The sequence below is a fragment of the Corylus avellana genome, chromosome 5, assembly GCF_965113065.1.
Source record: "Corylus avellana chromosome 5, dhCorAvel1.hap1.2, whole genome shotgun sequence".
NCBI lineage: Eukaryota > Viridiplantae > Streptophyta > Magnoliopsida > Fagales > Betulaceae > Corylus > Corylus avellana.
In genome coordinates, this window is record NC_142494.1 from 23,256,633 (window position 1) to 23,278,974 (window position 22,342).

The 22,342-nt window shown below is 36.7% G+C and overlaps 2 protein-coding genes across 4 annotated transcripts in view; one reads left to right on the forward strand and one right to left on the reverse strand.

Moving 5' to 3' along the window:
• The first annotated feature begins 776 nt into the window (after positions 1–776).
• On the forward strand, positions 777–2,623 carry LHCB5 (light harvesting complex of photosystem II 5). The gene is made up of 6 exons (XM_059593042.2): positions 777–1,035; positions 1,240–1,324; positions 1,496–1,546; positions 1,670–1,790; positions 1,898–2,032; positions 2,144–2,623. Exons 1-6 carry the CDS (start codon positions 813–815, stop codon positions 2,402–2,404), a joined length of 876 nt encoding a protein of 291 aa, XP_059449025.1. The 5' UTR covers positions 777–812; the 3' UTR covers positions 2,405–2,623.
• A 351-nt stretch (positions 2,624–2,974) lies between these two features.
• LOC132180277 (tetratricopeptide repeat (TPR)-containing protein) overlaps positions 2,975–22,342 on the reverse strand; it is a 39,125-nt gene continuing 19,757 nt past the window's right edge. For all 3 annotated transcript variants that reach the window (XM_088516347.1, XM_088516346.1, XM_088516348.1), the window contains 12 exons: positions 21,320–21,466; positions 16,705–16,783; positions 11,675–11,788; positions 11,406–11,575; positions 9,994–10,112; positions 6,589–6,712; positions 6,418–6,489; positions 6,212–6,338; positions 5,904–6,018; positions 4,163–4,353; positions 3,929–4,041; positions 2,975–3,467 (listed from right to left, as the gene is read on the reverse strand). In XM_088516347.1, coding sequence (XP_088372473.1) covers positions 3,201–3,467; positions 3,929–4,041; positions 4,163–4,353; positions 5,904–6,018; positions 6,212–6,338; positions 6,418–6,489; positions 6,589–6,712; positions 9,994–10,112; positions 11,406–11,575; positions 11,675–11,788; positions 16,705–16,783; positions 21,320–21,466 — 1,638 coding nt within the window. In that variant the 3' untranslated portion in view covers positions 2,975–3,200. The remainder of the gene's footprint in view (positions 3,468–3,928; positions 4,042–4,162; positions 4,354–5,903; positions 6,019–6,211; positions 6,339–6,417; positions 6,490–6,588; positions 6,713–9,993; positions 10,113–11,405; positions 11,576–11,674; positions 11,789–16,704; positions 16,784–21,319; positions 21,467–22,342) is intronic.

The following is a 22,342-nucleotide window of genomic DNA, read 5'->3' on the forward strand; positions in this document are numbered from 1 at the left end:
CTGTGTCTAGACTTTGAAACTCAAATGAAGGTTAGATAAGCTCAGAAAAACATATGATTTAGAGAAAACTTTTCTCTCGTTGATGACACTCATGTGGTCTGGTATCGGATGAGCTATAATATAATGCTCAGAATTTATTGGAAGCATACAGTTTTCAGGTGCTTTCAAAGGGCCTCTCTGGATTTCAGTTGCACATGCACAGAAAAAAAAAAAAAACAAGGAGGTTTTCAAAAGCACATCCTAGTTCAAGAACTAAAAGTTTTACTATGATATAGAATTCACGGGTGAAATTTATGATGAACATCCCATAATTTATATGAAAATAAATAAATTATGCCAATCAAAATATTGAGTAAACGTAAAGATAATATTTATGATGGAATTCACTTGACACAAAAGAAATGGAACACATATTTTCCAAAATACTGAATAATTATCTTAAAAAATAAAAGAAGCATGAGGTGAATAGGCCTTGAAACATTTGGATGGTGATGGATGTCAATTGGATGGGACATGTTATCCAAACCTAAGCCATCTACAAGTTCAGGAGCATTCCACATCAGCACCATCATCTGCCACATCATCAAACTCACCCTATCAGATCGTTGCAACGGATTACGCATTCCACCATGCAAGCCAATCAAAGCCCATGAACATGAATCCTATGTGGCATACCCACGTCCACCAGCTCAAGCATATAGTATCTCATTTCTCCTTCATCTCCCATTCTCCACAATTACACCAATCCAATTCCGAACCACTTATAACCTTCCCACCAGAGCTAGGCTCAGTAGTTTCCCGGCGACCCTGAAATGGCTTCTCTGGCTGCATCCACGGCAGCTGCCTCCCTTGGTGTGTCTGAAATGCTCGGGAACCCTCTCAACTTCAGCGGTGCTGCAAGGGCATCAGCTCCAACCGCCTCCAGCCCGGCCACCTTCAAGACTGTTGCACTTTTCTCCAAGAAGAAGGCACCGCCACCCAAGTCCAAGCCTGCTGCTGTTTCTCCGATAAGCGAAGAGCTTGCCAAGTGGTATGGTAAGTACAATAATCGAACCCATGGCCTCCTTTTCCTTTTTACAACTCATATATATTGCTTGGGCCTACACTGACGGGCGAAAGTTTGAACTTTGACGTTAAAAATAAATAAATAAATAATTTAAAAAAAAAAAAAAAAAAAAAAAAAAAAAAGAATAGAAAAGATGTTGTACTCATCAACCTTCTGCATTGCGGTTTGGTCAGGTCCCGACAGAAGGATTTTCTTGCCGGATGGTCTCTTGGACCGATCTGAGATCCCGGAATACTTGACCGGAGAAGTACCCGGAGAGTATGTTTAATTCTTCGATCTAAACCTTGTATTTTTTTTTTTTTTTTTGTTCTTTCAGAAATTTAGTCGATGGTGCTAAGTTGTTCTTGAAAGCTGTAAATCGTAACGTAGCATAATTTACTAGTAATATGTTGATTGAGTGATTAATTCCTCCTGTTCATGTGCATGCAGCTATGGTTATGATCCATTTGGGCTTAGCAAGAAGCCAGAGGACTTCGCCAAGTATGTTAATTTCTCTCTTTACTCTTAGACTTGGAGTTGGAGAGCATTTTCCCCTTGAATATGCACTAATTAATTTCTCAAATTAATCAATAAAAATGTCGCGTTGGGATGCTTTGATTGCAGATATCAGGCATTTGAGTTGATTCACGGCCGTTGGGCCATGCTTGGTGCGGCCGGATTCATTATCCCAGAGGCCTTCAACAAATTTGGTGCCAACTGTGGCCCCGAGGCTGTGTGGTTCAAGGTTCTTTTTTACCCACCCTTCAAGAAATGATTGTCGCAATACTAATTAAATAATTAAATTCATCGATTCCTATTATCTTAAGCTTTTGGGATAACTGATAACTGCAGACCGGAGCCCTACTGCTCGATGGGAACACATTGAACTACTTTGGGAAGAACATCCCCATCAATCTCGTTCTTGCTGTCGTTGCTGAGGTTGTTCTTGTTGGTGGTGCAGAATATTACAGAATCACCAATGGCTTGGTATGTTAGGATACTCTGCTACTCCAGTTGTTTAATTTATCTTAAGATAATATATATATATAGTACTTATATATGTAAGTTTTGTTGTGCTGTTTTTCTGGCCGTATATAGGACTTGGAGGACAAGCTTCACCCAGGTGGTCCATTTGATCCATTGGGGCTTGCAAATGACCCGGACCAGGCTGCAATTCTAAAGGTGAAGGAGATTAAGAATGGTAGGCTTGCAATGTTTGCGATGCTGGGTTTCTTCATTCAAGCCTATGTGACCGGAGAAGGCCCTGTTGAGAACCTTGCAAAACATCTCAGCGATCCCTTTGGCAACAACTTGCTCACTGTGATTGCTGGAACTGCGGAAAGAGCTCCAACTCTGTGATTTTTTTTTTTTTTTTTTTAGAGTTTTCCTCTCTTGCTAGCTCCATGCACGCAGAAGCTTAGATGCATTGTAAATTAATGTTGGTCGTCATGCACTGATGAGACGGTTTCTAAGGCATGCAATTGCAACCTCTTAATCTTGAACTCAATCATGTTCAACTGTGCGTGTTTTAATTTATAGAGAAGAATTCTCTGCCAGCAGAGCTGGTTGTAGCAGTCATGGTGGATGTTGTGAGTGTAGTTGAAGGCACCCATATTTATCTTAGTTTCTAACCAACTCCTTTACTCAGAGCGAACAGAAAAAGGAGTCTCATTTAAGGACCGAATGAAAAATAACATCAAAGACAATGTTTTTTGTTGCCCAAATCTGAATCTGAAATTTTCTATACGCTGAAAGGACCCCGCATGAAGAGAGCTAAGAGGATCAAGGATAAAGGAGCATCGAATTTGTTGCAAAGGAGTGTAGCATGCACATGTAGGAATGGAAACTGTGAAGGGTGGAGCAAGACCTCGTGATGGTGTAAGAGAAGTGCGTGGATGGTGATGGTGAAGGTGAAGGGAGTGAGTGCAGTAGATCTCCCATAACAATATCAAAATAATTAAACTCAAAAGAATCCCAAAATTCTTAAAGCACCAAGTAAAAATAAATGAAAAGTAAATAATACGCAAATTATTTAGAAACCTATTTAAAGATATTAGTATCCTTTCAATTCCAACAAAATGGCTACGATAAGCTAATTTACTATACATGTAAATCTACAAATAAAAATAGTAATTATTATATAGGATATGTATGCTTAAATGGCACAATGATCTTTCAAGACTTGCCTAGCAAGATCAAATGCTCCACTTTTTTTGTAGATAAGATGCAGATTGTAAGCTGCTTCTCTGCGGAGGTCACAATAGCCTGGTTTCTGATTTTCGACCATGTCTGGATTCTCACAAGGAAGCTTTGGGATGGGGTAATCTTTCTCACGAACTGCAAGCACTTTCTCATAATATGAAGCTGCAAGAGTTACAAGGCCAACGTGATGATATGCCCGGGCTATGTTATATAACGCTTCCTGCATCAAGGTTTTAACAGCATGGTTATAACATACTATTGCGTATCCGAGCATACTTATATTCTCTCTCCCTACCTCATGCTCGCAAAACATCATATGATAAGAAAATCGAAATAATGTGTTGAAATATTTGTAAACGAAGGTTTTTCTTTTAGGTAAAAAAGCTTATATTTCTTATTTATATATATAGACAAATACACATTCATACATACAGAATGAATCATATGTATCAGTCCAGAAAGTCATAGAACCTGGGTTTATAGAACCTTTTGTTCATTCTAATAATCATTCTTAGTCTTTCTTTCTGATAATTACCATACAAATAAATCTTCCTATAATTTTTTTTTTTGATAAATTTCATACAAATAACAAAACTAAAAATATATAGTACCTATTACAACACCAAAAGCATGCATACCTTAGTCAACTAAAAGAAAAATAAAACCAAAAAATAATTGAACCTGGCTGTTCTCACAAAGACGTGAATTGTTGTAGAGGAAAGCCAAGCCTTGGGCAAGACATTGATGCTTGTTTTGAAGTCTGAATCCTAGGGCTAAATTAATCAAGGAAGTTCCTGCAGAAAAAAACATTATGTTATGTTTCAAATTCAACTAGACTAAAAGTATAAAAAATGCATATATATATATATATATATAACTGCTCAACCAACAATAAAGAAAAATAAAGGGTCTTACCGACACACAGATTAATTAAGGGATTCTCTGGCAGCAGTTTATAAGCTTCAAGGTATTTACTCGCAGCATGTTGATGGTTGCTGGCCATGGTAAACTGATGCCCATATATGATAATGGGAGGTACACAATCTAGAAGTTTGCCTAACATAGCACGGAGAAACTTGCAATGCCTTGAATCACGATTCTCCAGTCTACAATACAGTACAAACACCCACCAAAGGATAATTTAATGTTGAAAATTCCAAGTATAAACAAAACCACCATGGTCTAAACAAAACCACCATGGTCCTAATTGATTTTTTATGAACGTTAAGAAAAAGGTCTATTGTTCTAGTTGATGCAATTCAGTCCTTCCAATTACCCACAAAAGAAAGTGAAAGAAAGGGAACAACACGTTATTTTAGACAGATATAGTAGTTATAACACAGCTTATGAATGCATGGAAGGCAACAAGATAGTTGCCAAGGTCATCTAACAAGGTTTAGCAACTAGGGATTGCTAATTACAACTTTTTGAGTTTCATCAAACATATTCACTTCAAAACATGAAAAGTCAATATATTCACAAACCTATTAATTTAACGAAAAAGGTATAAAGGAAGAAAATACATTTAATCTGTAAATTCATGCTTTTAATGAAAGCCTGAAGTCCTAAAGAAAGTCAGACATGCGAAGTAGAACTAGTAGTGGGATGAATAATTGAAGTTTGAAGAGTTATATAGGACATATTCAGTCTAGAAAGATTGACAAGGACTACTAACAGGGAAATTATGTTTTTAGTACTGAAACTTTCATGTAAAGCACTAAGTCATTCTCCCCATACCGGGTCTTTCTCTTGATATTGGGTATTTCACAAAATTTACACATCATATGCTCCCGCTCAGTCCTACTTAGGCTAGAAACTTAAGCTTCTAAAGTATCCTTCCATACAATTCAGATTTAAGTTCCAATCTGGTTTAATATCATCTGCAAATAGCATACACCACAGGACCTTATTCTGGATCCATCCAGTGAGTTCATTCATAAACGGTTCTAAAAAAATAAGGACTTGATGCTTATCTTTGATGTAAACCTATTATAGATGGGAACTCCCTTTGATTTCTCTACTAGTTCTTACAATAGTCACTGTCCATCTTAAACATCTCTATCACATGAATAATACTTTAGTGGAACCTTTTTCTCTTTCCTAAAAACCCAACAAACTAACTTCCTAGATATCCTTTCCAGGCTCTTAAGAAATAACACAGCCCTACTCCTACAACGCAGTCTTCAAAATGGTGAATTCGGAGTGGAAACGATAGCAGCTGGTGACAACCTGATAGAAGTACCTTCAGTAGTGGCTGGAGTAAAACCCCCTCTGATGATTTCATAATCAATCATACAGATGTGAAATGGCATCTTTTCAGAAGTCAGATAGACCGTTGCAATCATATTTTCCTGAGTCGATAAAAATCATATGAAGATCTTTACTCCTTATCAATATTTTTCTAGAAATTGCCTTATCAAGGCAATAGTTTCCCTGACTCATTGTCATGGCATCTAACCAAATTGGATTTGACAACCACCCTGTTTTTTGTTTTAAGCTATACTCAAGCACTCTATCCCATAATTTCATGGTGTTTCTCAGTAAAAACCTGACAGAAAAATAACAAAACAAAGTGGGGTGCTTACTAGTATACAAAGCTATTTAATAACAAGAAAAACTATTAACAACATATTTTCCACATATAAAGATCAAATACCTTGAAACTACTTTGTAATAGCAATTCCAGGCCGAGAGGCTGTATGAATGCTGCTGAACAATGTATTTTACACAGTCAAATCCATGCTTAGGATCCGTTGTATTGTATGCTATCTCTGTAGAATATTAAAGAAAGTACCCACCTTAGCAAGTGTGAAAATATATGCCATATCTTCCTTCAAAGAAGCATTAAATCAAACTGTCTTTCGATGAGGGTATCCTACTAAACAGAATTTTAAATTGGTATTTCGACTAATAGTAGATAGTAGATATTAAGAAAGTACAAGTTCTTCATAGTAGAGGACTTACGAGCTCCAAGAGATCGAAGCTCCTCCTTCTTCTCTGCAGACAGCATGTTATGAGCTAATCTTAGAGTGAGATTAATAATCTCCAATGCTTCCCAATACCTTCTCAAGGAAGCCAGTGATTTACACAACTATAAATAAGACAATAAATATGTCAAGAGCAATAATAAAGCAACCTAAAGTAAAAGAAAGGGTTCAATAATTACTAACATCTATTATAAGGCTATGATGCTCTTCATCTTTTAGAAGATTAGGCAGGGGAGGTTCTCGGAGCACTTCTTGCTGAAAGCATCCCAGACAGTTTGTCAGGAGAAGATCTTACAATTTATTACTTAGATATTGAGTCATTAAGCAACTCACAACATAACAAAAACAATTTACCGGTTGCTCATCATCTGAATAATCACTTTGCCAATCAGCCCCTGAAGCCAGTGCCTCGGCTTTCTTTTTCTCCCTTAATGTTTCCTTCTTCTGAAGTAACCGCTTTGCTCTAGCAGCTTTTGACCTAATTCAAAGCATTGACCAAAAAATTAGATGAAGTCAGATCAGGGTAGATATGGTACAGGAGAAAATAGTCTATGAACCTAGCATTCACAAGCATTAACAAAACAATAAACCAAAAGTCTTAACAACTCAAACTATAATAGAATAGATCAAAAATATGAAAGGTAAATAAAATAGCCTTCTTTTAAAGACAATAATACTGAATAGTTTCATGAATAGGATTCAGAAATTAAACCAGTGTGGACCCATTGGAAAATAGAGTATCAATACAGATTTACTGGACTAGGGAAGAACTCAACCTCAAGATTTAATGGTTATTGAAAAGCCATAAGCCATAAGCCAAAAAGACATGTTTGAATTCGAAGATTATGTTTTGATGTAGGACGGCAACCCCTTGGGGTGCATGCAATGGAAGTATAAAAGGAAGGATTTTCCTTAAATTTCAAGACCCAGCCACTTTTTATCCCCAATTTGATGTCAAATTTTGGCCCTTCAACCCGAGGATCCAGTCGCAATCTCATTCGGACAGGATCGGAGGGGAGGGGTTGGGTGCAGACAGGAGTCTCTAGAGTAATTGCCAAGAAGTTCGGTCACAGCCTGGTCGAACGAGTTGCGACCGAGACACACCTGAAGCGACTGAAACATACAAGGAAACGATTTTTTGACATAGAATCATGATCCCAGCTGATTTTGCCGTTTATTTGAAAACTCCATCTTTAGTTGATTTTATTGTCTTTAGTTTCTATCTTTAGGAGCACTAGGTTCTTGTTATAAAAAGACCAATGGATGTATTGCAAAAACAAGTTTTGAGAATGAAATATTGAAATTGGTGAAATTCCGGTGTCTTTGTGTTTCTAAGCTAAGTGGTAGCTTGTTATTTTGGATTGAATCTTGGGCCTATGGTTGGGAGCCCATTACACTGGGCTTCCGAGAAGGCCCAAACTGCTTCAACCCTTCCAAAACATCCCCCAAGGCCCGGTCAACCTCTGCTTTTAATCTCACAAACTGGCCCTTCCACGCCCAAACGAGAGAATGCATTATCTTCTCTCCTTGCTGCAAACCCTCCCCCTTGTCTGCAACAACATGGCAAGATTTGTTGCCTCGAGCAGTGGACCTCTGCTTGGCATCAAGTTGATCCTTGCCCAGCTGAGTTTCAAAAACTTGCTGCGCATGATTGTATTTTCAGGGTTATTCTTTGTTATGTTTGGTCTAGATTATTCAGGAATTTCCATTACGCTTTTTTAGTATTTTATTGGTTTTTGTGGGCATGAGTATATATACTGTCAAATTAGGAGTCTAGGTTACATAAGCCTGAACGTGTCTATCTAAATATATTTTATGGTACTCAGATTTGGGAGAGACTTAATTAATCGAATATTATTAGAAATTTGAGTTTTATGGCAAAGGTGCCTAGAGTGCTCTTCTCTCTGTCTCTCTCTCTTCTTCTTCTTCTTCTTTGGTGCATGTTACTATTCACAATACTGTTCACAGCTTTAAATATTCTTCTTTCTACTTATCAAAAAAATAAAATAATCTTCTTTCTTGTAATCCTTTGATCTTAAATCTTCAAACCATTTCCTGGAAAGTTGAACCCTTAAACCCTTAAGGTTTCCATACCCTAACAGGCCTAATCCATGAAATAAATCCTTAAAAACAAAAACCCCAAAATATCATATCTTCTTGCTACCAAAAGAATCCCAGGAAGCTGTGAGCTTCATTCAATAAACAGTCATCTTCACTCTTAAACCCTATCTTTTTTAACCTAACTCTTTTTACAAAGCCCAAAGACATTGTTCTATAATCCCTACCAATTCTTTTTAGAAACCCCAAAGACATTGTTCTATAATCCCTACCCTCAAAAGCTAAATAAAACCCACCAAAAAAATGTAAATAGATTATTGTAAATCTCTCCTACGTCAAGTGAAATGCTTCGATTTTTGAAGTCTAAGACATCACAAGTGAAGCTCAAATTTAAGTTTCTAAGAGGAATTTTTTATTGGACGATATTTTCAATTTCTTTTACCTTTTAAATTTTTCAGCGCTCATTGAACTCCTAAACTTTAGGAACTAGTCTGATGGTTCCTTCTTGTATAGCAGATATTTATTATTATTTCCTACTAAAGACAACTATATAAAAAATATAAAATATGAGTCCGTAGATGAATAACTACTGCAAATTACAGATAATTTTTCCTATCTTGCAAGCCTGTAAAAATTGCAATGAGTCAGCTAAATGCCCACGCATTCAGGCTCAAATTTCTTGGAAGAGCTGAAAAGGGGTTTAATAAGTGCTCAGTAAAACAATATTTTAACTGACAAGTAACAAAGAAGTGCAATTACAAAGAGTAGAGACCTCATGAATATAGGACGCATACAAAAAGTCCTAATAGTTACACACTAAAATAGTAAATACGATAGATCAAGAAAGTCCTAAAAAAAAGAAATAGTAATGCTTGCAAGAGTAATGTTCTAAACATACAAAGATCTCAAGAAGAGAGATTTTAGCACATTCCTAGAAAGTGTAATGCATAGAGAGCTGAGTTAAAAAAATAAAAATAAAAATCTGTCGAAACTCAAGTTTCTTCCTGAGACAGACACATGATATGCTCTCTTTTTCAATTTCAGCTAGCTTGCTGGTTAGGGGCTTCATTAAAGACATATTCTAATTTGTTTAGTGCACTTTTAAAATATATACATCTGAGATTGGGCCAAAATTAACCTGACAGTCATCTAGTAGACAAAATTAAAGGAGGTGTAATGGCATTTATACACCAAAGTCTATTCAAAATACAATAAAATTGAACCTGAGATTCATACCAAATGTAGACAACAAATAATTCATAAGATGATCAGAATAGTACAAAGGGTTAATTATGCTACATGCTTAATGGTGAATTCAACATATTTCAAACAATGCAGTGGAAATCACCAAGACAAAAGCTATAGAAAAAGCAATTGTGGCATATGTAAAATCTAGAATATAAGGGCTTGTTTGGGAAAGACATTTTTCCCCACTCAACTCAACTCAACTCTGAATTTATGTTTGGGACCTCTTTAAACTCAACTCAACTCAACTAGGTATATATAGAAGGAACCCATGTGAGGAAAGAGATTTGGAAGGGGGCAGGCTACACTATTATGTCGTATATGTATATGATATATACCTGAAATTTTGAAAAAGTAATAATTCATTAAGAAACAACAATAGCCTGTAGTGGTAGTCCTACACGCACAAGTACACATATGTAGTCAAGACGAAACAAGAAAAAGTTCACTACTCACAGGTCCGATGAAGGAGCTACTGGTCTAAATCTAGAAAATAAGTTCTCAGTTCCATGATCTTCCAGTACTTTAACTCTTTCAAACAGAACTCTTCTCGAGAGCCTCTTTTTCACTTTAACCTAAATAAAGCATCAATAATGAAAAAGAGATGAGGCAAATGGCAAATGACACTAAATCAAAAATTCTTAATGATTGTGGGTTTTTCAAAATGAATCATGGGAATAAATGAGTTCAGATAATTCTTTGTGTGTCAAATTACAGGATCGAGCAAATAACTGATACATTAAGCTAAAAATCACAGAAATGATTACATGCTTCATCTGGAGAGCTGGCTTTTAACGTGCTAACACAAAAATGTTTTCTTTCTATAGACACTATTAAAATGCACAGAATAAAATGCCAAAGTTGTGTTACTGAATACTAGGAACTAAGTACTAGTCAAATGCTTCACTAAGAGTAATAAAAATAAGAATGCTGGAGCATAAAAAGCGAGTACCTCTAAACAGGGAACTTATTATTAATAAACCAAAAAAAGAAATTAAGTGGGATTATAAATATTTATTCACGAGCAGATTCAATTTTTTTCAGATATGAATTCAGGTTGATTTCAGTTGTTTCCTTTTTTATTTTTATTTTTGTTCTTATTCTGCAGCATTTGCTCTACACTGGCATTTACTTGAGGTACACCCCCTTTGACACCAATTAAAGGTTCATCTACTATTAGGACAGTACACAAAAGATACATCAGATACCAAAGTAGGTGGTCCTCAACATTCGAAAATAAAGTTTTGGCTTTCTCAACACAAATACATGAAGCCTCTGCCCATCTCAATTTGAAAGGAATCATGTCTCCAACCATCTTAATGAAGTTCAAAGGACTTAAAATCATCCATCCAGAAAACGACTCAATTCGCTCTCTTGATCATCCCTTTCCTCATACTCATCATGAATCAAGCTTAGAGTGGTATTTATGAAGTTGACAAGTATGTCCAATGCTCTCCACCCAGGCCTCAGCTTCTTTTATCTAAAAATGTTATGTTTGACTATTGCGATCCCCAACTTTTTTCAGTTTCAGTTTGTGTTTTTTACATCTCCATTTCCCTTTCCAGATCTACATGTAGTTTCTAAGCATGAAAGTAAAGGGGTATTTTTGCTTAATACACATTGTTGGCCCATTTCTTGGCAGCTTAAGCTTTTAAGAGAATCGATTTTCCAACAAGTTGACAATGATTTGGAGTAACTCTTTATTTTGCAGCATTCTCTGTATCTTGGTGGGTCTATGCATGTAGCTGACTCTATGAGAGTGTGTGTGTGTGTGTGTGTGTGTCTGAGAAAGAGAGAGAGAGAAACAGAGACAGAGATAGAGAGGGATGGAGAGAGAGTGTGTAATTTGAGTGTCATCTCATAATTACCTTAGGATGAAGAGTTTCAACATATAATGACTCACGAACCAAAGGGAAGATTGCATCCACAAAGTCCTGAAGCATCCCTTTAGCTCTATATATGAGAGCAAGCTTCAATTTCACCTTTTCATTTAGCCACCATGGTTTAGATTTTTCAGGCAGTAGTCGATCAATAGAGTCTGTAAATATAACCCACAAGACCACATAAGAAAAGTTAATAAGTATTGTTGCAAACTAACAAAATTTATAAGGAATAGAACAGCTCAAAACTAAAACACCTAAATCTTTTGGAGGAGTTAGCAATGAAATTGCTTCATCTTCCTTAGCTTCTTCTAGAAGAAGGAAAGCGAGAGTTAATCGGGCATCAACATTATCCTCAAGCATTTGTAGCGCTGAATTGGAAAAATTAATCAGCTGTAGAACAAAGTATAATTGTTTATAAAATAATTCAAAGGAGAAAAGGTGAATTATTATATAAGAGACTGGCTCATTGACCATCTCTGCAGAAAATGCGGAGAGAGAGAGAGATCTATATTATCAATAACATAATGTCAAATTTATCTAATAAACCACACATATAACTTCACCATCAAGAAAGACAAAAACGACTTCTCAACATTCCTGCAATAATAGGATTACCATACTTAATGACATAAATTCATCTAAGCTTTCTAATGGAGCAAACAGAAAACCTTAATAGTCATTGTTCCGATGTAGCCACACTAATGATCACTGTATGCTAGCAAATTGATTTTTGCACTGTACTATAACAGCACCAATTGGATTGTTAAGAATATCCTTTTTTGACCTTCTTTTTTTTTCTTCTGCCAATCCATCTAGGAATAGCGTCATATAGAGTAAAATTGGATGTCCCATGCTAACTGATGACTCCATTATTTTTCTTAGAATCAAAGCTATAAATACATCATCTAGAATGACAAAGCGAAATCCCCATTCCAAATGATACATGAAGATAACTGACACAAGATTTCTAGGAAAGGTAAATTGTATGGAACACTTCCTGTGGTTAGACCTATTTTTTTAAACACCCCCTTAGTTTTCAAATGTGTTACGGACACCTCATGTGGTACCTATAATTCTTGTTAGACCTCCTCTGTTTATTAGAATATTAAATTCATCATTTCCTATCAACTTAAGCTTTTGATCTATAGACCCACTCTGTACGCCCCATGCAGAGGTTCACTCATGCTCTCTTAGGTAAATGGCTTTAATGCTATAGCCCTATGAGTTTGAGAGAGAGGCTTGGTGGAGAATGGTGGACTTTTAATATGGAAGTTCTTGGGGAGGATGGTGTTCTATTGAGCCTATAGGGCGTATGGGGTGGATTTATGGAAGAATATTAAGAGGGTTGGGAGAAGTTTTGTAGTCAACACCAAATTTGGGGTGGGAGATGGCTCTAAAATTAGATTCTGACATGATCTTTGGTGTGGGGATATGGCCCTTAAGGATGTCTTTCCAATTTTATTTGGTATTTCAAAGGATGCTCCTATTGTGGCTCACATCGAATTTTCTAGAGGTGCCATTCAGCGGAACGTTAGCTTAGCTAGAGTGGCTCATGATTAGGAGGTGAATGCCTTTGCCTTGTTCTTCTGGGTGGTGTATTTAGCAAGAATGAGTCGATAAGGGGAAGACAAGTGGTGGTGAGTCCCATCCAAAAAAGGGTTGTTTGGTGTTAATTCCTTCTATAATGTCATGGGTTGTCATGATGGTTTCTATTTCCCATGGAACAGTGTTTGGCAGACAAAGCTTCCGTTGAAAGTGGCCTTTTTGTGTGGGTGGTGGCCCTAGGAATGATTCTTACCATGAACAATCTCCAGAAGCAACATGTCATTGTGGTTGATAGGTCTTGTATGTGGAAAAGAAATGAGGAGTCTGTGGACCATCTTCCTCATTGTGAGGTTGTTTGTACCATTTGGAATGTTTTCCTCAATCGATTTAGATTTTCTTGGCTTATGTCTAGACGAGTAGTCGATTTGTATGCTTGTTAATGGATTGCTGGCAACACTCGGAGTGCGACTATGTGAAAGATAGTACCTCCGTGCCTTTTGTGGTGTCTATGGAAGAAAAGAATTATAGAAGTTTTGAGGATGCAAGAGGACTATGGAGTAAATTAAGTCTTTATTTTTCAACACTTTATATCTATAGAAAGCTACTTATGTTTCTCCTTTAGTGATTAGTTATCATGATTTTCTTATTCTTTTTGCCCCTAGTAGTTAGGTGGCTTCTCTTGTATAGTTCATGTGTACATGAGCGCCTTACGCTTTAATTGCTATCTCGATTATTCATCAAAAAAGAAATAGCTAGCAATTTTGACATGAAAACAGAGTAATTATATTGTGTTTGAACCTTGACTCTGTAACTTATCTCTCATTTAAATTAAATTTTTCATGTGTTGAGTTTCACTTGTAAAATGAGAGTTTGAGTTCACACTTGAAGAAGAGTGTTAATACTAGTTAAATTATTAAATTCATCTTTTTCCATCAACTTAAGCTTTTGAGGTAACTAATAATTTAACATGTGAAGCTTTACTTCCATTTGTCTAACAAGAAACACATTTTGTGAGTCGCACTTTTTCATATTTCCTTTTCCACACAAAAAATAGTGATAATAATAAGTCAAATAACAAGTAACAAAAAACTAAATAATAAATAATACTAGTAATATGTAGTTCGAAAGAACCCATCAGCACCACCGGCACCCACCCTTCAAACTCACTTAACCATCAAGCAGGGCATCTGTACCACCATCTTCACTCCAATCCTTTCCTACTCTCCAGTTGCATGTAAGCTTCTTTGAGATACTTTCCCTTTTTATTCTATAACATTTCTGTGGATCTTGAAAATTTTTTACATTTCTTTTAATATATATATTACATTTCTCCCTAAATGATTATCTTGACAATGGATGACCGCCTTTGTTTGGGCATGCTTTTCTTCCAGTGGAGTACATTGAAGGCTATAACAGCAGCAACAAGGTCACAGGTCACCCCGCTTTGATCCAACTCACAACGAGTCGTTTTGTCCCCTTCCACAATGACAAGCCCCAGCTCAGCCTCTACACCTGGCACCAAACCACAGCCACCTCAAGTTTCTCATATTGAAGCCCTTTTTGTTTCATCATTATTTGCTAGGGTTCAGGTTTCTGTGAGTGTACCATTTCCATTAGTGCGGATCCAAGAAACTAGTACCTGATGGACACTTGGCAATCATGAAAGCAAGGGCCCAGTTCTCTCCATAGTCATTGATGCCATTGGGGTGCCGCCGGTGGCGCCAATGGGACCCAATTCACACCACGTCATACAATCAAGAAGTCAAGATTGTCAGCCTACTGACATCACTTAATCAATTGTTAAAACTATCAATTTATGTTTTTTCGTCACCAAAAGGAGTCTTAATATTTTCTATTTGCAGTTGATAGTGTATATCTTTGGTAGCTATGCCTAATCATGATTCATGACTGTTTCAAAGAAAGAGAAATATTCAAACAGCTTGTTAGAATTTCCCTCTTCCATACAATTTCTAGTATGTGCTCCAGATGATTCAAGTTCAGAAAGCATAATTTACTTGACACTATGTCAACGTCCCCAATAAATTTTAAGGTTGATACAGACAGAAATCTAGGTCAACGCTATGTCAATGCTCCCAATAGCAATTCCCTCTAGAAATCTATTTTTTCTTCCATTACCACATGTTAGACTTCCACTACAGAAAAAGTTGAATGAACACTAGACTTTAGCTCAATGACCAGAACCTAGGATCCGTTTGGGTTTGCAATTTCAAAAAGTGCAATTAAAAATAGCTATTTTAAAATGTGCGATTTGAAAACGTGATTTTTAACAGCACAATTAAGTGTTTGGAAAAATTGTGGTTTGGCCTTTAAAATCGCAGTTGATCCTTTAAAATTTTTCGCTTTTTTGAAAAAAAAAAAAACACCTTTTTACTTACGACTTGAAAACACTGATTTTCTTCATTTTCAAATTGCGATTTTTGAAAAACACAATACTAAACAATCAATTTTCTGTGATTTGGTTTAAAATCGCACTTTTTGTTTATGAAATCGCAATGCCAAATACACCCTTACTATTAGCATAATATACAAAGCAATTTAACACGACTCCCCTCCTGTCTTAATATTCTCCATTTTCTCTTCTTTTTTTATATAAGAACATATATTAAGAACGCGCAGAGCGGCGCAACCTATGTACATAACAAGTATACAAACAAACCCATACTAGGTAGTATTCTCCATTTTCTCTTCCCTCTCTAATGTTCCTTTCCCAACTTTAGTTCGATCCATTTTCTCTTCCCTCTCTAATCCCGAAATGCGGTGGTGTAGAAGATGGCTCCCTTGTGTCTTATGTGGTGCTTATGGAAGGAAAGGAACACTAGATGCTTCGAGGATTTGTCGAGAAACCTTGAGGACCTTGTTCATTTCTTTTTGTACACGCTCTTTATGTGGCTGCAGGCTGGCTTGCACCCCTAGAGATCAATTTCCTTGGTTTTCTTTTTATGTTCTCTTCTTCTTTCTCCTCTACTTAGTCGCTTTCTTGTATACTTCCTGTGTACTTGGGTTGCGCCCCTCTGCGCTCTTAATGCATCATTACTTATCAAAAAAAAAAAATTATTAGGCATAGTATACAAGACTTGTTTATTTGTTATTCAATTATTTTTGTTTTTTCATCACTCATCAATGGCTATCGCAACCCCTCTCATATCTTTTTTCTCTTCCCTCGTCTTTCTCTCACCACTTTTATCACTGTTAAAGTGTTGATTAACTAATTAAATTTACCTCTTCCTATAAGCTTAAGTTGTTGGGATAACTGGTAATTTAGTATGGTATCAAAGTCAAAGATCATGGGATCAAACCTTGACTCCATCAAATCACTCTCCATTTAAATTAAATATTTCACGTGTTGGACCTCACCTATTAAAATTGGAGTTTGAGCTCACATATGAGGGAGAGTGTTAAAGTATTGATTAAGTGATTATATTTACCTATTCCTATCAGCTTAAGCTTTTGGGATAACTGGTAATTTAACAATCACAATTAAAGACTTGGAAAAATACTCATCGTATTTTAATTTCTCTTTTCATGTTATTCAATCAAAATCTAGCAAATGAAACACACACACATATATAATCCAACCCTGCAGATTATTAGATCAAAACCCATTAGGTATCACAATCATCACATTGGAGACACATCAATGCCCCTTCAAAAGTACCAATTAAAAAAGTCTACGAATGAAAATTGATTCCCTCCCAACTACTAATAAAATCCACCTTACCTTTGTACAAGAAGAGAATTGCTTGCACCCTTTCTTTCAAGAATGAGTAACACTGAGCAATTTTCAGATATAAAAATCCCTGCATGAAACAAATGCAACATAAACATATTGGCAGCTGATAATAAGTAGATGTTCAAAAGAAATATACAAGATAACCTCACAAGAAACTGGTGGTGATGGCTCCCAAATTAGGTTTTGGCATGATATTTGGTGTGGTGATCAACCTTTGAAGGAGTCTTTCCCTGAATTATTTCGTATTGCAAGAAACAAAGAGGCTTGGGTAAGTGATAATATGCAGATTTTGAATGAGGAAGTGCATTGGAATGTTCCTTTTTGTCGAGCGGCTCAGGATTGAGAAGTGGAGGTGGTGGTGACTTTCTATGCGAAATTGTATGAGACGCGGCGTAATGATGGCAGGGTGGATCGCATTTGGTGGATCCCCTCAAAGAGGAAGCTTTTTGAGGTACGTTCTTTCTTCGGTGTGGTTCCTTCTCCTGCGGAGAGGCACGAGGTGGGAAGCTATTCTTTCCCGTGGAAGGGTATTTGGAAGGTTAAAGTCCCGCTCAGACTTAGTTTCTTTGTGTGGACGGCTACCCTTGGAAGGATTCTCACTTCGGATAACCTTCGGAAGAGAGGTTTGATCGTGGTGGATTGGTGTAGTATGTGTAAAAGGAGTGAAGAGTCCATTGATCATCTCCTCCTCCATTGTGACGTGGCTTGTGCTCTATAGAGTGTTCTTTTTTCCCTTTTTGATGTGAAGTGGGTCATGAATGGTAGGATTAGTGATCTCCTTGCTTGCTGGAAAGGCCAAAGAGGTAATAAAATGGTGATGGAGGTTTGGAGAATGGCCCCTTTGTGCCTTATGTGGACTATTTGGAGGGAGAGGAATGCTCGATGTTTCAAAGATAAGGAATTGACAATGGCGGAACTTAGCAATAGGTTTCTCAATTTGTTTTTCCATTGGGCAGGTGTTTTGAGCATTCCTCAAGTTTCTTCGTTGCATCAATTTGTAGATTTATGTTCTTCTTTTTATCTTTAAAGGGGTGTCTTTATATATTTCATGTGTACTTGGGTTGCGCCACTCTGAGCTTTGCAATGATATTTTTGATTATTTATCAAAAAAAGTTTTACAAGCCATAAATCTTCCTTAATATGTACGAATTTGTTCAAAAAGAGGCTCAAAGGGGAAACAGAATACAAGCTCTTTGTTGCAGTCACAGCCCAATGCCTTCAAGGCACATCCACCCCTTCAATTAGCACACCATCTGCCATACCAAGTGCTAAATAACCTTAAAACAGTATCTAGCACAGCCAATGAACTCCAAAGTCTAAACATTCACCCAATGCCTTCTAGGCACATCCTCTCCTTCCATACACACCACATCAAACAAAACTCAACAGCAGATCTGCCACTCCAAGTGCTAAAAAACTTTAAACAGTATCTAGCACCGCCAATGAACTCCAATTTCTAAACAATCTACATGCTGGAATGCAGAGTTCCCTAGTTACTGGCTAATGCAAATACACAAACAGCCCAGAACCTTTACACATATAGCACCAATTCGTATAAAGCCTATTTCCCTTTAAAAAGTTACCCAATCAAAACAATTTGTCAAAGAGTAGTTGTATGCAAAAAACTGCCCTACTGCAAATAGGCACATAGTGTGCAAAAAGCCCTTCCCAAAAAAAACAGATGCAACCCAAGCCTTTGTAATATGTGCAACACCAGCCAAAGCACCGTATCTTACAGCTTCACCCCTAAAAAGAAAGAAAATAAGCAAGTGCTAGCTTCAGCTTCCTAATACCATTAAGCATGGACAAGACTTGGCAAACTGACGCAACTAGATAATGCTGAAAAGATGATATGCCTGCTGTAGAACAGATAAAACCTATGGAGTCAGAAAAGGAAGTAATTAAATGAGACAATATTCCCCATATTCTGCTTTCTCCAAATCTTTCATCTTTCTTTTTCAACTTTTTTTTGTTTTATAAATAACTCATTTCATTGATAAGTCCAAAGGAGCACAACTCTAGTACAAAAGATGTATACAAAGAAAGTCCCCCCTAAATGCTAAAAGAAGGGCAAAAATCCACAAATTCAACTATTTCTTGTCTTTCTTTTTCAACTGTATCAGAGGGAGGTTGAGGTTGGTTTTCTTTACGTGCCTGTCACCCAGAATATATAATTCAAAAAATCCATCATTCATAATGAATTCCAATTAGTCATTTCTCACATTTTCAAAACATATAGGTACAGCAGCTCTATTCTTACTTGCAATCAAACATCACTCATCTGAGCAATAATGAAAAATTGGAGGTGAATCCCAATCAATCTCTACATCAGGGGATGAAGATGAATTTCAAAATACCATTAGTTCAGAAACTTGAACAGTAGTATTTTATGCTCTTCACCTCTGCCTCTTCTTGAAAAACACTAGAATCAAAGAGATCCCCTTCAAAAATCCCCATATAAGCTTCTAACTCACCAAGTCTCTGAGATATACACTAAAGTTGCAGTTTAATATCCTCCAATTCTTGCAATCTCTTTCGATCTGAAGCCATTGACCGATTTCTAGATAATGCGGCACAAATGATATTTGTTGCAAAACAGCAGAAAAGAGCTAAAGAGACAGAAAATGGAGTAATTCTCAAACATAAGATGAGATTTCTATCAAAAAAGTGAATATTCTAATATTTTCATTCTTAACTTGTAGAGAATATAAGTCCAACCAAAATTTAATGTTCTTAGCACACAGGCATTAACTACTTTTATAAGTTCCTAGATATGAATTAAGACTCTACAAAGAATTTTTCACTATACTAATTACATCTAAAGTTTCCAAAACATGAAATCAAGAAGTGGCATTGGATAGCTTACTTAAGTTACTTACTTAAGTAAGCGGCATACCATTGTGGTTGAATGGAGCTGTTTGTGTAAGAAGAGTGGATAAACCGCCGACCATCTTTTTACTCTATTGTGAGTTAGCTAGTGCAAGAAGTGGTGTTGTATGTGCAAGAAGTCCGGAGAGACAGTCGATCATCTTCTTCTACATTGTGAGCTCGCTAGTGCTCTATGGCATTCGATTTTTAGTCGGTTTGGCTTGCATTGGGTCATGCCTTGCAGGGTGAGAGCCTTGTTCGAGAGTTGGTGGTCGGGAGGACGATCCCGGAGCGCAGTTGTGTGGAAGATGATCCCTCTGTGTCTTATGTGGTGTATATGGAATGAAAGAAATGCTAGATGTTTTGATAATTCCACTAGGACTATAGAGGAATTGACCCATTTTTTCCTCTTTACTCTTTACTCTTGGACGGCCGCTTGGCTAGCTCCTATAGAGATTCGCTTTTCTGATTTTCTTTTTCATTTCTCTCCCTCTTAGGCGCTCTCTTTTTATACTGCCCGTGTAAATGGGTTGCGCCCCTTTGCGCCTTTGCTTTATAATACATTTACTTATCAAAAAAAAAGCTAGTGCATTATGGAACTCTTATCTTTGGATTGTTCGGTTTAGCGTGGATCATGCCTCGTGGAGTGAGATCTCTTCGCTTGTTTGAGAGGGAAGTTCGGTAGCCCTCTGAGTAAACTGTTTGGAAGATGATTCTGCTACACTTGATGTAGACTGTAGTGTATTTGGAGAGATAAATGAGCGAAGCTTTGATGTAGTGTATTTGGAGAGATTGAGCGAAGCTTTGAAGTCAAAGAAAGGATGGTGCCAAAGTTAAAGGCCTTCTTCTTTAACCACCTTATCCTTTGGATGGCTGCACATGATTTTTTTCCACATTTCTAGTTTACATGACTTTTTTTTTTTATCTTTTTTCTTTTTTTGGTTAGGTGTTTCTCTTGTATCTGTCCCCCGTGTACTTGGGTGTACCCTTTGGTTTTAATGAAATTTGATTACTTACCCAAAAAAGAAAAATTCACAATGTTAATTTTCAAGTTTTCCCCCAACACAATAGCATATCCTTAGATGCCATCTCAATTTTACTAAGAAGAGAAATTTGAGATAAAATTACAAATGAAAACCACCAGTTTGTTGTTATTTTCTGTTCTGTGTTATTATTCTACAAGAATTTTTTAGCGTTTGACTTGCAAAGTATTATATTTATTTTCATACCCATACAACTAATCATCGACATGGGTACCCGGCCAGTCGTGCCGCATTTGGGTAAGATAGCATGGAACAATTCATTAACAGTGAAGGGCGCTACAGAGGCATTTTAAAATATGACAAGTGCTCTACAAGGAAAAAGGCACAGGTGATGTATGGCTTTGATCAGGCCCCTGATGCAAAATGTCAAGAATAGTGAGACTAACCAATTATCAAAAGCTAAATGCCGACAGCAAATTCATGTATGACAACTTGCTAAAAGACTTGATCTGAACAACTCAACAAAGAGGACTTGATATGAACGACTTGGCACAAAGAGGACTTGATACGAGCGAATCGACAAAATTTCTACCATCTGTTCAATATCTTGTAACCACCTGACTTATTTTGTAATACAGCAGAGTCCAATTGAGAACCACACCAGTTTTTATTCGTGTACATTATTGGCAGACCACTTCAGATGCAGTATCATAGATTCATATAGTTCTTATATCAGGCATCATTTTACTTACATGGTCAACTTTAGCACCTCCTTCCAACATCAAATAGTACTTCAATGCAGAACGATAATGCTCAAGATTCATTAGTGAGTCTGCAGCTTCAGTGATCAAGTCAGCATGATAAGCAATACCCTCAGGCTGCAGAACACTGAAGCGAATCTACAAACGATACAAAGATCTTAAGTAACAAGACTAATGATTTAAATTCAAAAGTGAGAAAGCATTCATAATATTTACACAAAATGACTCCTAACACTGTGCAAAACAATTTTAAATTATCGTCTAGAAAGAAAATCAATGCGACATCACATTAAGCATCAGCACCTGTACGATAAAAGAACAAGATAGTTATCTTTAAACCCAACACTAATAATGTGGACACTAAATAGTTATTAACAAGATACGAGCAACATCACATGAATCACTAGTTACAATATAGATAAAAACATAGGTAAATGATCTAACAATAATTTAATCATAACAAAATAATTGTAAGCAAACCAAGACTACGTAGAACCCTTAATGAGAATGCCTAGGATGGGAAAGGATTTAGGGCTAAGGCAAGCATGCAAATGAAGGAAACCAAACCAACAAACCCCTTTTTAATTGTCTGAGCATCAATAAAACAAGGAGCTACAGATCTATATAGGAAAGCCCTGAAATCAGAAACATCTGTCCCAATCAGATGTAGGAGAAATTTAGCATCAAATTGCCTTAGGATAACCCCTACATCAGACTAAAAGCAGGAGAGCACCTCAAAATCAAGAATAAAGCTGCAACATATCCAATTTGAGAACAAATTGGACTTGGTCCTTTGGCAAGGAAATTAGTTATTATGGATATAGGGTGAATATATGAGTCTGCATGGGTTAAAAGATAAGAAATAGAGGAGAAAATAGGAGACAAGTACATAGCTGAGGCATTTAAGCACTCAAATTAATGGAATTACACTATAGGATTTTGAGGGATCTCACTGTAAAAAGAGATGTTTGATGCAGAAAGTGGGTCAAATAGTTTGGTAGATTCAGTAAAGTA

Excerpts from the sequence above, each read along its gene's own strand:
- LHCB5 (XM_059593042.2), top strand. The coding sequence starts at position 813 with ATGGCTTCTCTGGCTGCATCCACGGCAGCTGCCTCCCTTGGTGTGTCT. Across the intron at positions 1,036-1,239 it reads AGAGCTTGCCAAGTGGTATG|GTCCCGACAGAAGGATTTTC; the intron begins GTAAGTACAATA and ends CGGTTTGGTCAG. Across the intron at positions 1,547-1,669 it reads AAGCCAGAGGACTTCGCCAA|ATATCAGGCATTTGAGTTGA; the intron begins GTATGTTAATTT and ends CTTTGATTGCAG.